This window comes from Cetorhinus maximus, chromosome 6 (assembly GCF_964194155.1).
Source record: "Cetorhinus maximus chromosome 6, sCetMax3.hap1.1, whole genome shotgun sequence".
NCBI classification, from domain to species: domain Eukaryota; kingdom Metazoa; phylum Chordata; class Chondrichthyes; order Lamniformes; family Cetorhinidae; genus Cetorhinus; species Cetorhinus maximus.
Window position 1 is genome coordinate 8825566 of NC_135884.1, and position 14156 is coordinate 8839721.

The window sequence follows — 14156 nt, forward strand, 5'->3', positions numbered from 1 at the left end:
TAAAAGGCCACTTTGATGGCGGCACTGACTATCTTGTGACTCCCTTCTCTTGAGGAAGAATGGTACCTTCAAACCACCAGCAGCCCTATATGAGTTGCCAATGTGACCTTGCATTATCACCCTAGGGTAGCACTTGGCTCTCGGGCATGACCAGCATATGATGCGCTGGATTTGCTACATCAGGATTGCATTACCAAGCCCCTATTGTTAAATCCAGTAGCAAATACAGCAGGTGCATTGAAATTGTTATTGAAATGATAAGAATTCAATTTAGCACAAAACTAAAGAAAAATTATTAAAGCAAGCTCATTCACATCAAATAAACCTTTAATTTCCTTTCATCTTCTGCCAATTTTCTCCTGTTTCTCACCTGAAGATATAAACTCCCTGAATGGTTCCACGGGCACCAGTTGCCCTTCTGTACCACGGTCTGGTGGTGATTCTTCATGCATGAGTCTCAGTAATGAATGCTAACAGGATATTTGACCCCAGCAAGCATGAACCTGCTCTTGCCAAATGACCAATTCTCAGCTGGATAATGATGAAGAGTGGAAATGACAGCCAGCTCTCTTCTACATAACCCAGGAATGCTGAGCACCTTTACTGATCTCTACTTGCAAGCAGGTTCAGATGATTTAATTCAACACAGACTGGGGGATTAAACCCAGGACCAGTCTGGCAAGCCAAATACTTAGGATGCAATTAGGGATGCAAGAAACTTATGTAATAAAGTTTGGTTAATTCTCACAGCAGCTTCTTGCTTATTTACCAGTATTTCAGAATCTACCAATACTGTCCCAATAAGAAAAACAAATCATTACACTTTAGATTTATTGAAGGGTGAACCATAGGTTTGTTGAAGGAAATATACACTCAACATAAAAAAGTGACCTTAATCAAAATTTTCTAAACCTTAAGATCTGGGAACTTCTCAATTTGAAGTTTTAAGAAATCATGTGGTTCTGAATAAAATGATGGCTGTAATCACTTCATTGTAACTAGTTACACCACATTAATTAAAAAAAAATCTTCGGCTAAGATCAACAACCACTTTCATAATTCAATGACTGTAGGTACTTCTGTTCTGTGGGACAGTACTGTTAATGATTCTGGTCACACATTCAATCCTCAAGAGCTTTTCGTAATTACAGTTTATCACTCCATGACTCTTGAATACGAGACTGAGCTCTAAGATACGACATCTCAAATGCTAGTCTCAACTAGGCTGCTCAACATTTCCTTGAAGTGGAGCAAATAGGTCATGGAATAGTCTGGGCTGCAAAAAAGAGCAGACAGGGACGATTCTTGTACATCACTCAATTGTACCAATTCCTGAACACCTGTCTGGTGAGCTCTCTATCCTTCCTGACCTAAGCATTGTATAGATGCAGGAGGCATCGGGAAGGAAAAATGAGACAAATATTAGAACAAAATAGAAGCAAAAGATCAAAAAGCACAACATTCTTCAATTTGTTTTTGCTTGTAGAAACTGTCTAGTAATGTAAACTGCTAGCTATAGCAGCCACATGTAACATGCACAAGGTGTGCCAGATAACCACTGCACATGAGAAAGCTCCTTCGTTAAATAAAATACACAATTCAACCCAAGCCCATTGAAAAATTTCAACTAAAAGAGGGGAAAAAGTTACAGTAAGTGACAGCTGTGTATCACCTTGACAAAAGTTTTAACTGAAACACCGTGGAGAGGAACAGCACTGTTTTTTGAGCACGTGTGTGTTGTTAACTGTACAGAGCAACAAACTGGAGACTGGTTATAAAGCTGAACTGCTCTAATTGTACAAACTGACAATTTTTTCACCCTTCTTGTTCTTCAAGGTCATCACTTGTCATCTGACCTCTGGATATTTCATACTGTGGATCTGTATCATGCTGAATACCCACGATGGATGCACAACTTGCATTTTAGAAACCCCTTGATTTCAAGCAGCTCCTGTGGTCTTTGTTTAACACAATTTAGGGATCTTTATAACACTTTATATGAAACATAACACCTATCCCAAATACTTTTCAATGTAACACTCAGTGGTGAAACCACTGAAGCGATCAAAGCTTTACAACAATCAGTTTTTTTTTTATAGCTTTTTGGCAAGAACTTTTCACCTACTTATAGAAGTAACAAAGGAACACTGAATCTCATCCATTTCATCTTATCAAAAATTACATTTAGTATTTGTCTGTTGTTGTTCAGTTTGATAATTCATAAATCAACATTTTTTTCTGGTTTTGGAAAAAAAATCAGGATACAGAATATATGCTTTTAAACCCAAGAAGGCAGATAACAAAAAAATACAAACATATGCCACACATTTTCCCATCCCTGGCTGGGCGGTAATGTATTTCATCATTACATCGTAGTTGCCCGACGGGATGGTAAGAGCCAGACAATGCTGCTTTGCCCATTTACTGCGATTTATTTTTCTGTGGGGAGTTTTATTTGTGTGTGTGGATAATTTTCACTTTGCTTTCATCAAACTGAGAAGGCACTGGATAACAACGTGCCTATATACCAGGATTCTCCAAGTCCAAACTGGTACCAAACAAGGAGACAAGTTGTTCTTCATAATTCACTATATTTCTCTTCATGATGTCCATGCAAGGGCCTAACAATCTTTCAAATGCTTGAATATCCATCACTGCAAAGAGGGGACAAAAAAAATCATATTAAAAAAACATAATAAACTCACTGCTTTGAGTCTGCAAAGTATTTTACGTATGAACTTGGTTAGAATAATGTAGGAGGTCAAAAACCAGGGAAGACACAAGTGGGGAAAAAAGGGTCAAATCAAGAGCCAACAACAGTATTTTGCCTTTCTCTTCAGCACTCTAGAGCTTTAAATGAAACACTCCTTCAGTACGGTATTGAAACTAGATTAGCCTAGATTATTTTCTCAAGTATCATGTATAATATGAAATAAACAAAACATAACACAGTAACTTTGCAAATCGTGGTCTTACATTACAGGTAGGGTGCCTCAAATCCAGCTATCTGAAAACCGGCGGTATCAGAATTTTTCTGCATGCTAAGTAGCTTTGCGAACCTTGACTCCAGCCGAGGTGCTCAATCTGTACGAGCTTTAGTGTATTTTCACCTATGTTCCTCCAAAGTTAGCGTGCAGATACAGCAAACAATTAGTAGGCAAATGACACGTTGACCTATATTGCCAGGGGACTGGAATACAAGGATAAGGAAAACTTGCAGCAATTATGTAGGGTTTTGGTGAGACCACACCTGGAGAACTATGCGCAGTTTTAGTCTTCATATTTAAGGAAGGATATACTTGCATTGGAAGCAGTACAGCGAAGATTCACTAGAATGTTTCCTTGATTGAGAGAGTTGTACAATGATGAAAGGCTGAGTGAATTGGCAGTATACTCTTTGCAGTTTAGAAGAATAAGAGGTGATCTCATTGAAACATTCAAGGTTATAAAGGGGCTTGACAGAGAGGTTGTTTCCCCTATCTGGGGAACCAAGAACAGAGGGGCTCAAGCTCAGGATAAGGGGTTGATCATTTAGGACTGAGAAGAGAAAAAAAATTCTTTATTCAGAGCGTCGTGAAACTTTGGAATTCATTACACAAAGGGTTGTGATTGCTCCAGCATTGATTATATTCAAGTTTGGGATAGACAGATATTTGATCTCTCAAAGAATCAAGGGGTATGGGGAGCAGGTGGGAGAATGAAGTTGAGGCAAAAGATCAGCCATGATCATATTGAATGGTGGAGCAGGCTCGAGGGGTCAATGGTGTACTTCTGCTCCTATTTCTTATGTTCTTATCCCTATAGAATAGACTTATAAAGTGAAGTCTGAAGATCGCCTGTGGATTGTGATAGGGTATCCACAGCATAATGAGATTTGGATGCGCATATGGAAAAGATTCAATTATCACAGAAATCCATTACAAAAAAAAGTCAACTGGAATGAATGGCTTTTTTTGAAGGAAAACTAGATTCTATCAGACTTAACAACAAGTTAAAAGTGGAAAGTAAACAATACTTGCCTAAGCATTTGACTTCTCCAACAGAATATACTGAAGCTGCTCTGGGTTTATTGGTAACCAGTGCTAGCTCTCCAAAATACTGCCCCCTGGTACATCTGGCAATCTCTACCTCTGTCTTATCCTGTTGATCTGCCTGTGTCTTGAGAAAACCAGATACAGGAGGTTGAGTACATTGGGTAATAGAGAAATAAACGTACAATCAGTTTGTATCAAAACAGGTTAAGAAAGCACTGAATTACTGTACTACAAGGGTTCTCTGAAGAAATGTGCACGCGAAAGTTCAGCTTTTGAGGACCCATAACCAAATTTTAATCCACATTATTTCCTAACCCTGCACCCACTCTACTCCCTCCAATTAGATCTCCAAATTGAAGTTCACATACAGGTATTCAGAAACATAAATCAAGGTTCAACCATCCAAATCTAAAAAAGGCAATCCGAGTTTTTGAAAACTATTTACGGGCAAACTACAAAGAATTGTGTCAATGTATTTACCAATAAAAAGAGGCACCTTTTGCTAAAAGGTTAAAGTTTGTCAATGCATTTTGATTGCTGTAATAAAGCTGTAATAAATACATTCACAATGTATAAGTAAGTATAGCTACAATGAACAGAGATAGAAATTACTGCCAAATGCATAGAGTTTCTCTAACATCTGAAAAACAAAGTCAGGTCAAATTTCTCATGTGGTCCATCATCAGCTGTCCTACCCTGCATTTAACCTACCTTCTTCCTTCACATGCTGTTCATCTGTGTATGCCATTAGGCTGATATATTTTTGTTCTTGATTTCTGGACTCCCCATAATCTCAGTTTCTATCTCCCAATCTAGAAGCAGAAGCAGCAGCTCCAATAAGGCTTAGAATGTCCCTCTCCTTTTCAAAGTTGCTGTCATCCTACCCCCCATCTCTGCTATCTCCTGCCCTGTCTCCAATCTCCTCTTCCACTTCAAAGGCCTTGAAGGATTTGCTGCAACTCTGTTAAAATCCCTCTAATCAGGTTTTCGCCCCTTCCTCAATTTGCCCCAATTGTAAGCTGGGACTGTGCTCATTTTGTTTTACACGCACACTGATGATACCCCGCTGTACCTCCTGACCACCGCCCCCACGACCCACCTTTGTGCTGTCAGACTTCAAGTCCAACATGAAGTATTGGATGAACTGTAATGTCCTCCAACTAAACTCTGGGAACCAAAGCTTTTGTCTTCAGTCCCTACTACAAACTCAGTACCCTTGTCACTAACTCCAGCCTCCACTAGGGACACTCTCAGGTTGAATCAAACTGTTGGTAACCTTGATATCTTGTTTGACCCCATGTTCCAGCCCCATACAGTAAGCATCATAAAGACCACTTACTTCAACCTTCACCTGAACCTATTTCATGATGAAACCCTTGATCATGCTATTACACTAATGCCTTCCTGTCTAGTCTCCCATCATCTATAAATTTTAGCTCACCCAAAGCTTTGCTGCTTGTATCCTATCTAACATCAACTCCACACTGAAAACAGGTCATGAAGGAAAATTTCCTTATGATTTCCTCAGTGTCCCAAATTTAAAATTCTCATTTAAATCCTTCCATTGCCTCAGCCATGTGTGTTCCACCAGCCTTCCGTCCCCATTTTCTCATTAAGCTTCTACTTAAAACCCTTAACAGATTTTGCTACATTAATGGTGTTTGATAAATCTAAGTTGGTGTCAGTAAATGCAGGCAACTTATACCTGGACCTTTTCTTCAAGTATAATGCTAGGTAGCATGCGAGAAATGGGTAACTCACTATGCCCGAACAGCATAAACAAGTTCAGCAAGTTCTAGTCTCATCCTTTGCCAGGTTTTCAATATCCCCATGAGCTTCCTGGCTCTGACCCCGAATGATCAGTTCTCAGCAAAAGGTCTCAGCTTCAGCCCATTACACTCTTCACCTCACTGAATGTCAACCTCAACATGATGGAGCTCTTCTTCCGTTGCCTTCATGTCCACATCTTTGCCTGAGAGTCCTTATACCTCCAACAGTGGACCCTTGTACCCTCCCTCCACCACATCTTCAAATTTCTCATCCAGCGGTTTTGCCCTCTCTCTCGAGCTTTCCATTGGGAACCGCTGCTTATGTCACTTTTTCTATTCCCTTCGTTCACTCTGATTAAAACATGCTTCAAGAACTCGCTGCATTCCATTTGCTTGGATCTAATCCTGACAAATGTGCCATTGTTGTTGACTGGCGAATAGTTTTCTAAGCTTACATATGCTGATCTACGACACCTGCACCTTAAAACTCCAATCCCCAGACATCAAGCTATCGTTTCCCTGACCATTACTTTAACTCATCTCCTCTGTAGACCTCATCTCCTCTGTAGATCTTACCTCCATGGTCTCCAACCTCATAGTCCCTAATCCTGTACAGTTTGTTTCCACCTCCTTCCCAAGATCCCCAAACAGGTTTTCCCAACTGAGCCCAATATTTCAGCTTGTTCCCAGCACACAGAGCTTTTTTCTTGCTCATTTCTACTCTATGTTTTCACCCTTTGTCCAGTCTCTTCCAAACTACAGTCACAACTCTTCCGTCAACCTCCACCACTGTAACAGTTTCCAGTTTCTTGGCCCTGACCGTCTTCTTTTGACCAAGGACACCTAGTCCCTCTACAGCTCCATTCTTCACAAAAGATCCTGAGAGCTCTCTACTTCTTCATTTAACAGGGCCTAAAAAGTCCCCATCCATTGCCATCCTCCTTTGCCTGGTTAAATTGGTTCTAACATTGAACAACTCCTCCTTTAATTTAATTCCTCCAAATAAAGGGTGCCATGATGGGAACCCACATGACTCTTCGCTTTATGCCTGCTTTTTTGTGGTATAAATGGAGCAACTTTTGTTCCAGCCCTATTAAAATTTACTGCCATGCCTCTTTTTCTAGTACATAGATGACTATATCAGTTCCACTTCCTGTTCTAGCTCTGAATGGGACATTTTAATTAAAGCTAATTTCTAATTTCCAGTCTTCTCTTGCCTTCATGTGGTCCATTTCCAACACTTTCCTTCCCTTCCTCCACTTCTCTATCTCCATTTCTGGGAATAGGCAACCACCAATATTTAAAATAAGCTCACAAATTCCTACAGCTATCTTGATGACACTTCCTCCCACCATCTTCCTGTTAGGACTCTATCCCATTCTCCAATTTCTCGCTTGATGGTGCATCTATTCTGACAATGCCACCTTCCACATCAGTGTTTCTAATAGAGTCTTTCTTTTGCCTCAGCCAAGGACTCCTTTCAACTACAGTTGACAGGGTCTGAGACCATTTATGTCCCATTTCCCATACTTCTACCCTCATTCTTTCTCCTCACTCCCAGAACCTCCACGTCCTCTCCTTCCAGCTCCCATATTCAAATACTCCACCATTTGCAACAGCTCGTGAGATGCTGCCACCACACATTATTCCCCTCTGCAACACCATTCTTCTTTCATAAGCCTGGTTACAGAGCAACATCTACAATATTTACATCAAGGTGGTCAAGCTAGGATATCATGTCAGGAGTGGCGGTGTGTATCACTAATGCCGTCTTCATATTCATGAGTCAGGCATTAACACCCTGATCCACTCTTCTATCACCCCTAACATCCATTTCCCCTCCCATGTAAGCGCAGTAGATGCAACACCTGCCATTTCCTCTCCTTCCCATTTTCCTGGACCCCAAAAAGTCCTTCCAGGTGAAACAGCAATTTACTTGTACAATTTAGTATAGCATCTACCCATAATCTGGTCTCCTCTACACTGATGAGACCAAATGTAGATAGGGTCATTGCTTTGCTAACCACCTCCATTCAATCCTCAAGTGTAATTGATCTTCTGGTCGCTTGCCACTTTAATTCTTCACCCCACTCTGGCCTCAGCCTCGGAGTCTAATGGAGCACAAGGCAAGCTCGAGGAACAACACCTCAGCTTTCAATGTGGCACTTTAGAGCCTTCTAGACTCAATACTGAGTTCAACAATTTTAGATGGTAACCCACCACTCCAATTTTCTCAATCAGCAGATGCTGGTAATAACTCTGCTTTATGATCCTGTTACCACCCATCTATGTCTTGTCATATTTTGTCATTTAACCACTCCTCACGGACCTTACACTTTGTTTTTGCTCCCTGCCCCTACCCACCCATCCATTCATTTTCTCTGATTCTGCACTTGCTTAAAAGGTTAAATCTCTAACCTTTTCCAGTACCAATGAAATGTCATTGACTTGAAATGTTAACTCTTTTCTCTCACAACAAACACTGCTTGACCTGCTGGGTACTTCCAGCATCTGCTGTGTTTTGTTTTTGTAACTGTAATATGTGATCACTTGTTCTCTGCCTGTGGTAGTGAAATCTCTTACCTTGCTCTTGATCATGATCTTCACTTCGCCCGATTCTACAATGAAGAAGCAGTCTGCTTTATCACCCTGTGTAAAAATGAAGAGGTTTCAGATTTCATTTTTAAATTGCAACCTCACAGCAAATTGTTGTATTAAGGGTAAAACTGTACAGTTACTCAAATCTTGTAATGTGCATTCACTTAACTGCTGTAAGAATTAAGATATCCAATAGAATAAACTTCCAATTCCTGCAGATAATTTTACAAACATTTTATGAACATAAAACAATAGGGCAGTGGTTCAGACTCCGTTCCTGCAGAACAAGAGGGAATAATCTAAAATTAGAGCTTGGCCATCTACAAATGAAACCAGGAAGTAGTGAAAATCTAGAACTCGCTCCCACAAATAGATACTGGGGTCAACTGAAAATTTCCCAGGCTGACCTTGATAGGTTTGTTAGGCAAGGGTTTTTGGGGATAGAGAACAAAGGCAGACAAAGAGAGTTGAGGTAGAGAGGCATTAGAGGCTTGAGGAGCTGAATGATCTATTCCTGTTCCTTTGTACCTTTAGGGTCAGAATTTGACACCAGTCCAGTTTAATAGCACAAAAGCTTTCCCCATTGTCTGGATGTGGAGTGAATTTGGACAGTCTCAGAATTGTTAGTACTCATGGGCCAACTGATCAATGCCCATTTTTCAGGACACTGAGAAGCACTGATGGAGGTAAGTATTTCCACAGTTTAGAGATTATATGAAAGAGTACACTGGAGAAGGAGCCTGCTGACCAGTTCTGATTACTAGGCAATGAGATAAGGGCAAGGGCTGCAAGACAGGGGCTGGACACTATATTTCAAACTTTAGAAGAACAATAAGTGCTAGTTATAGCTGGCTGTAGCAGCATTGACAAAGCAAAGAAACAAGAAAGGTTGCAAGAGAGGGGTTAGAGGCTCATGAACTTCTCATCAGAAACAAAGATTATTTTTTCCGCACATAAAGGTGTTTGGGACTGACAATCTTTGAAATCTGCTAAGAATACAACGTAAGAAATAGCAGCATGAGTCGGCCAGTTGGCCCTTCAAGCCTGCTCTGGCATCCAACACCATCATGGTTGATCTTTGACCTCAATTCCACCTTCCCGCACTATTCTAGTTCCCTCAATTCCCTCAGTATCCAAGAATCTATTGATCTCTGTCTTGAATCTTAGTTTATTTGTTCCATTCTGAAATAATTTGTGATTTCAGAATCTCCAGGATTAATCCAACTAATGTCTTCTAGGGAAGGAAATTTGCCATCCATACTCAGTCTGGTCTACGTACAATTCCAGTCCCACATGGATTTAGTTGATTCTCAAGTGCCCTAGCAAACTACTCAGCTGTTTCACCAGCTTCTCACGAATAGGCAATAAATGCCGGCCTTGCCAAAAATGTGCACATCCTAGCAATGAGTGATATACCAAACTTAAAGATCAGCATCGGCTTTGAATTATCCATTTATTAAACAACTGAGTTCTGGAATATTTAGTTTGTAAGTTGCTTATCCCCAGTATCACAGCATTTTTTAAAGCATTAAGCAGTTGAATCGCACAGAGCATGGAGATTTTAGGTCTGATTTGCGGTCCATGCAGAGTTATCTGATTTCAGCCAGGCGGTACGATTCATCTCATCAGCCCTACATAAGGGATGGGAAAACAAACCAGGGTGCTACACCCAATTACCAACAAATGATCACCTACCAGAAGTGCTCTTACGTGGCCATTAGATGAGGACTCAATCAAAACTGTTGTGATGCCCCCTGCAGTTCAACAGCTGACTCACATTCACATATGAAGAATGATCATTTGCATCAGGACTAGGAAACGTTTTAAGCATGTTGAAGGAAGAATGGTGAAAATACAACAAATGGGAAGGTCTGTGATAAGGTGGTGGACAGGAAAAGTTAGATAACAAAAATGTTGTGGTGCAAGGCCAAAGGGAATGGCAATGGAAGTGAAGAAACAGCAGATGTGTCTAGAGGAGGACTGAATGGCAGAATGATGAACAGCTGCCATCTGAAAGCAAAAACTTTTCCCAGTTCTGATGAAAGTCAGTGATCTGAAATATTAACTCTGTTTCTCTCACCACAGATGCTCCCTGTCCTGCTGACTATTTCCAGCATTTTCAGTTTCTATTTCAGATTTCCAGTATCCACAGTATTTTGCTTTTGTAGGTAATAGAGCTAATTTGATATCAGGTAAACCAACTCCTTACCTGTGAAATGATAAGTTCATTATCCTGATATGATCTCTCTCCTATTACATCAACAATCTTCATTCTTTCTGAAGCCTGAAACGCAAATAATTATTACAGAGAATGTCAGTAAAATTCAAGGTAACTAACAAAGCTCAGTTAAACTGAAAACAAATACTTTGGATATTATTGCAATGTAATCAAGAAAGGTTTAAACATCATGTTGAGAGTTGGGTAGTTTTCAGAGCATAAGGAACAGGGTAGGTCATTTAACTCCGAGAATCTGTTCCGCCATTCACTGAGATCATGACTGATCTTTGACCTAACTCCTTATGAGTCCATGGGCAGGATGAAGTTTCATAAGGGATTTAAATTTTTATTAAAGGTTTCAGTAAAAGTTATGGACATGTCCCAACTCATGTGGCAGTGTCACTTGATGGGAGGTCAAGGAAATTTTTTGTATTACAAATTTTAATTCCGAGCCAATCTCCCTGAGGCAGTACTTAGCCTCAGGGAGATGTGTGATCTATCGTGCGCATGCGCGAAAGAGCACATTCCCGGCTGAGGGAATCCATCCCCCCCCCTGTCCATACAGGGAGCGCATAACTGAGCTTTGTTATTTACCTTGACTTTTACTGACGTCACGCTGGGCGGGCCTTAATTAGCCCGCTCACGTAAAATGGCGGCACCCACCTGCGCACCTACCTCCCCCCCACCACCACCCCCCCTCAAATTTTTCCCATAGACTTTGGAAAGAGCATGGAGTCTGTCTCAGAACAAAGATCAAAGTCTGCCAGTCAGTGGTTCTTACATCAGTGGGGATGGTGGCATGGTGGTAATGTTGCTGGACTAGCAACCCAGAGATCCAGGCTAATGGTCTGGGAACATGGGGACATGGATTCTAATTCCATCAAGGCAGTTGGTGGAATTTAAATTCAATTAATGGAATTATAAAGCTAGTCTCAGTAATAGTGACCATGAAACTAATGCCCCTTTGGGGAAGGAAATCTGCCGTCCTTACCAGGACCTTACCTGGTCTGACCTACATGTGACTCCAGACCACAGCAATGTGGGTGACTCTTAACTGCCCTCTGAAGGGCAATAGGGATGGGCTGCTGGTCTTACCAGTGATGCCCTCGTGAAAGAATAAAGAAAAAAAAGGTTCTTTATGGGTGCAAGACTTGGACAACCTACCAGCACACACAACTAGAAGCATTCCATCTTCGTTGTCTGAGCCCTATTTGCAACATCAGGTGGTAGGACAAAATCCCCAGAACCGAGGTTCTTGCAAAGTCCTGCATACCTGGTACGACAGCATACTCAGAGCTCAGCTTCGCTGAGTCGATCATGTGGTTCGCATGCAGGATTCTACAGCCAGCTGGCCACAGGACATCCCAAACTTAGATATAAAGACAATCTGAAAGCCAACCTCAGAGCTTGCAAGCTGGATCCCAATACATGGGAAAAAAACAACCTTGGACAGGCCCATGTGGAGAAGTCTCTGTCATCAAGTGATTTTGATATTTGAGGAGAACAGAGTCTTTGGGTCAAGCGAGCATGGTGGGAAGCCAATGCCTCCTTCCAACCCTCCAACACTGATTTCATATGCAGTATTTGCAATCGGTTATACAAATTGAGACTTGACCCAATGTCACACGTGAGACGGCATCAACCTAGACTGTAAACCGGTCTTTTTTTATTCATCCATCATTGAGAAAGTTCCAAATTTATACCACCCTTATTTGTGCTTTTTGAACCACAGAGAGGAACCTGTTAATATAAGTCTAAAGTAATTAATACACTTAAAGTACACACACAAAACATAGAAATAGTAACTGAAGTATTGGTCAATATGGGTCTATCAAAATTGGGGAAATGTCGAAGGTCGCTCACATACACCTCCAAACAGCTGCCATAGAATAACATTGGGGGTACCTTAAGGCAGTTCATTTGCCCTGGACAATAAAGGCAGGTGCAAATCTTTGTCGGATGCGGGTGGTCAAACAGGTCTCATGCCAAGGTATGCCAATCTCTTGAACAGTCAGCTGCAGTATCAAGAGACTGAGGTTTTTGCAACATTAGAATTTCTTTTAAGCAGAAAGACTGTAAACCCTATACCCTGACCAACTCTACCAGCCCCTCCCCACAACACCAAAACATACCCATTCTGTTTATCTGACTGGAGGTAAAACTGATTTCACTTCATGCTGCATTTGGACATCGAGCTGCTGACAGGTCATGGACAAAAGATTGGGGAAAAGTTTAGTTCTGTAAGGTGAAATGAAATTACTGTACCTCCAGAGATTTCAAAAGCGGTACTGATTCAACAAATGTTTCATACATCCTCCTCTTTTTTGCATTGTTTTTCACAATTATTCGTCGAAATGTACCACGATCCTACAAAGAAGGATAAGGCAATGAGCCGATGGAAATCAAAACCGAGATAAAACACCACATTTTTAAATAGAAGAGTACTTCAAGTCACAGGTCCCAGGAATTGCAACCATTTTTTCCCCTTTTGTCTGTGTACAAAACACAGAGACATCGGCATGCTTGTATTCTAGAGGCCGGTGCCCTTTTTTGTAATGAAAAGCATTGATATATTCAATTCTCCAAGTGCTTTTTGGCATGAATAGGCAAGTCTCATTAAGGTTGCCACTTGTTTAGCTTTTGATGCTAATATTCAGGAATTGAAGGGATTAAAATTAAATAAGTAAGTGAATATATATGTAATATATAAAAGGTTTTTTTGCTGTGTACCAGTAAAAATTTTCTTAATATATTAATGGAATCACTGATTCAGTCACTGTAAATCAGTGGCCTTGATTCGTCCCCTACATAGAATAAAAAGCTTTATGGTTTAAAACACAGAATCCTATAACTCATCCTAGCGTCAGCCATGGCTTAGTTGGCAGCTCGCTCGTCTCTGATTCACGAAATTCCAAGTTCAAGTCACACTCTAAGGCTTGAGCACAAAAACAAGACTGACACTGTAGTGCAATACTGAGGAAGTGCTGCACTGTTGGAGATGTCATCTTTTGAATGAGACCACCAAGCCTTGGCCTCGTCTGTCCACTCAGGTGAATGTAAAAGATCCCATGGCACCATTTCGATGAACAGCAGGGGAGCTATCCCTGGTGTCCTGGCCAATATTTATCCCTCAATCAACAGCACAAAAAACAGATCATTTGGTCATTATCACATTGCTGTTTGTGGGAGTTTGCTGAACGCAAATTAGTTGCCACATTTCCTACATTACAACAGTGACCATACTTCAAAAGTGCTTCATTGGCTGTAAAGTGCTTTGAGACAACCGGTGGCTGTGAAAAACAATATAAATGCAAGCCTCTCTTTCGACTTTCATCAATAGCAATGTCACGAGAGATCTACGACAAAGCATTAAAGGTCATATGTCTGCGTGCACTACAAAAAATTAATTTCTGCCTTCATTTTTTCTAAATTCTTTTGTTGCAACTATTCCCATTGCAAATTCCAATCTCTAGATTTGTCATGTTGTAATTACACATTCAGCCAGTTATAGCAACACAAAACCTCAGTCTTACATCC

General features: G+C 40.8%; 1 protein-coding gene across 1 annotated transcript in view; it reads right to left on the bottom strand.

Moving 5' to 3' along the window:
• Window positions 1-814: 814 nt before the first annotated feature.
• Window positions 815-14156, bottom strand: part of prkar2aa (protein kinase, cAMP-dependent, regulatory, type II, alpha A) — a 270284-nt gene continuing 256942 nt past the window's right edge. Inside the window, exons 7-11 of the mRNA XM_078543146.1 lie at window positions 12885-12986; window positions 10611-10685; window positions 8387-8452; window positions 4020-4158; window positions 815-2654 (exon numbers count right to left, since the gene is read on the bottom strand). Of these exons, the coding sequence (XP_078399272.1) occupies window positions 2521-2654; window positions 4020-4158; window positions 8387-8452; window positions 10611-10685; window positions 12885-12986 (516 nt within the window). The 3' untranslated portion in view covers window positions 815-2520. The remainder of the gene's footprint in view (window positions 2655-4019; window positions 4159-8386; window positions 8453-10610; window positions 10686-12884; window positions 12987-14156) is intronic.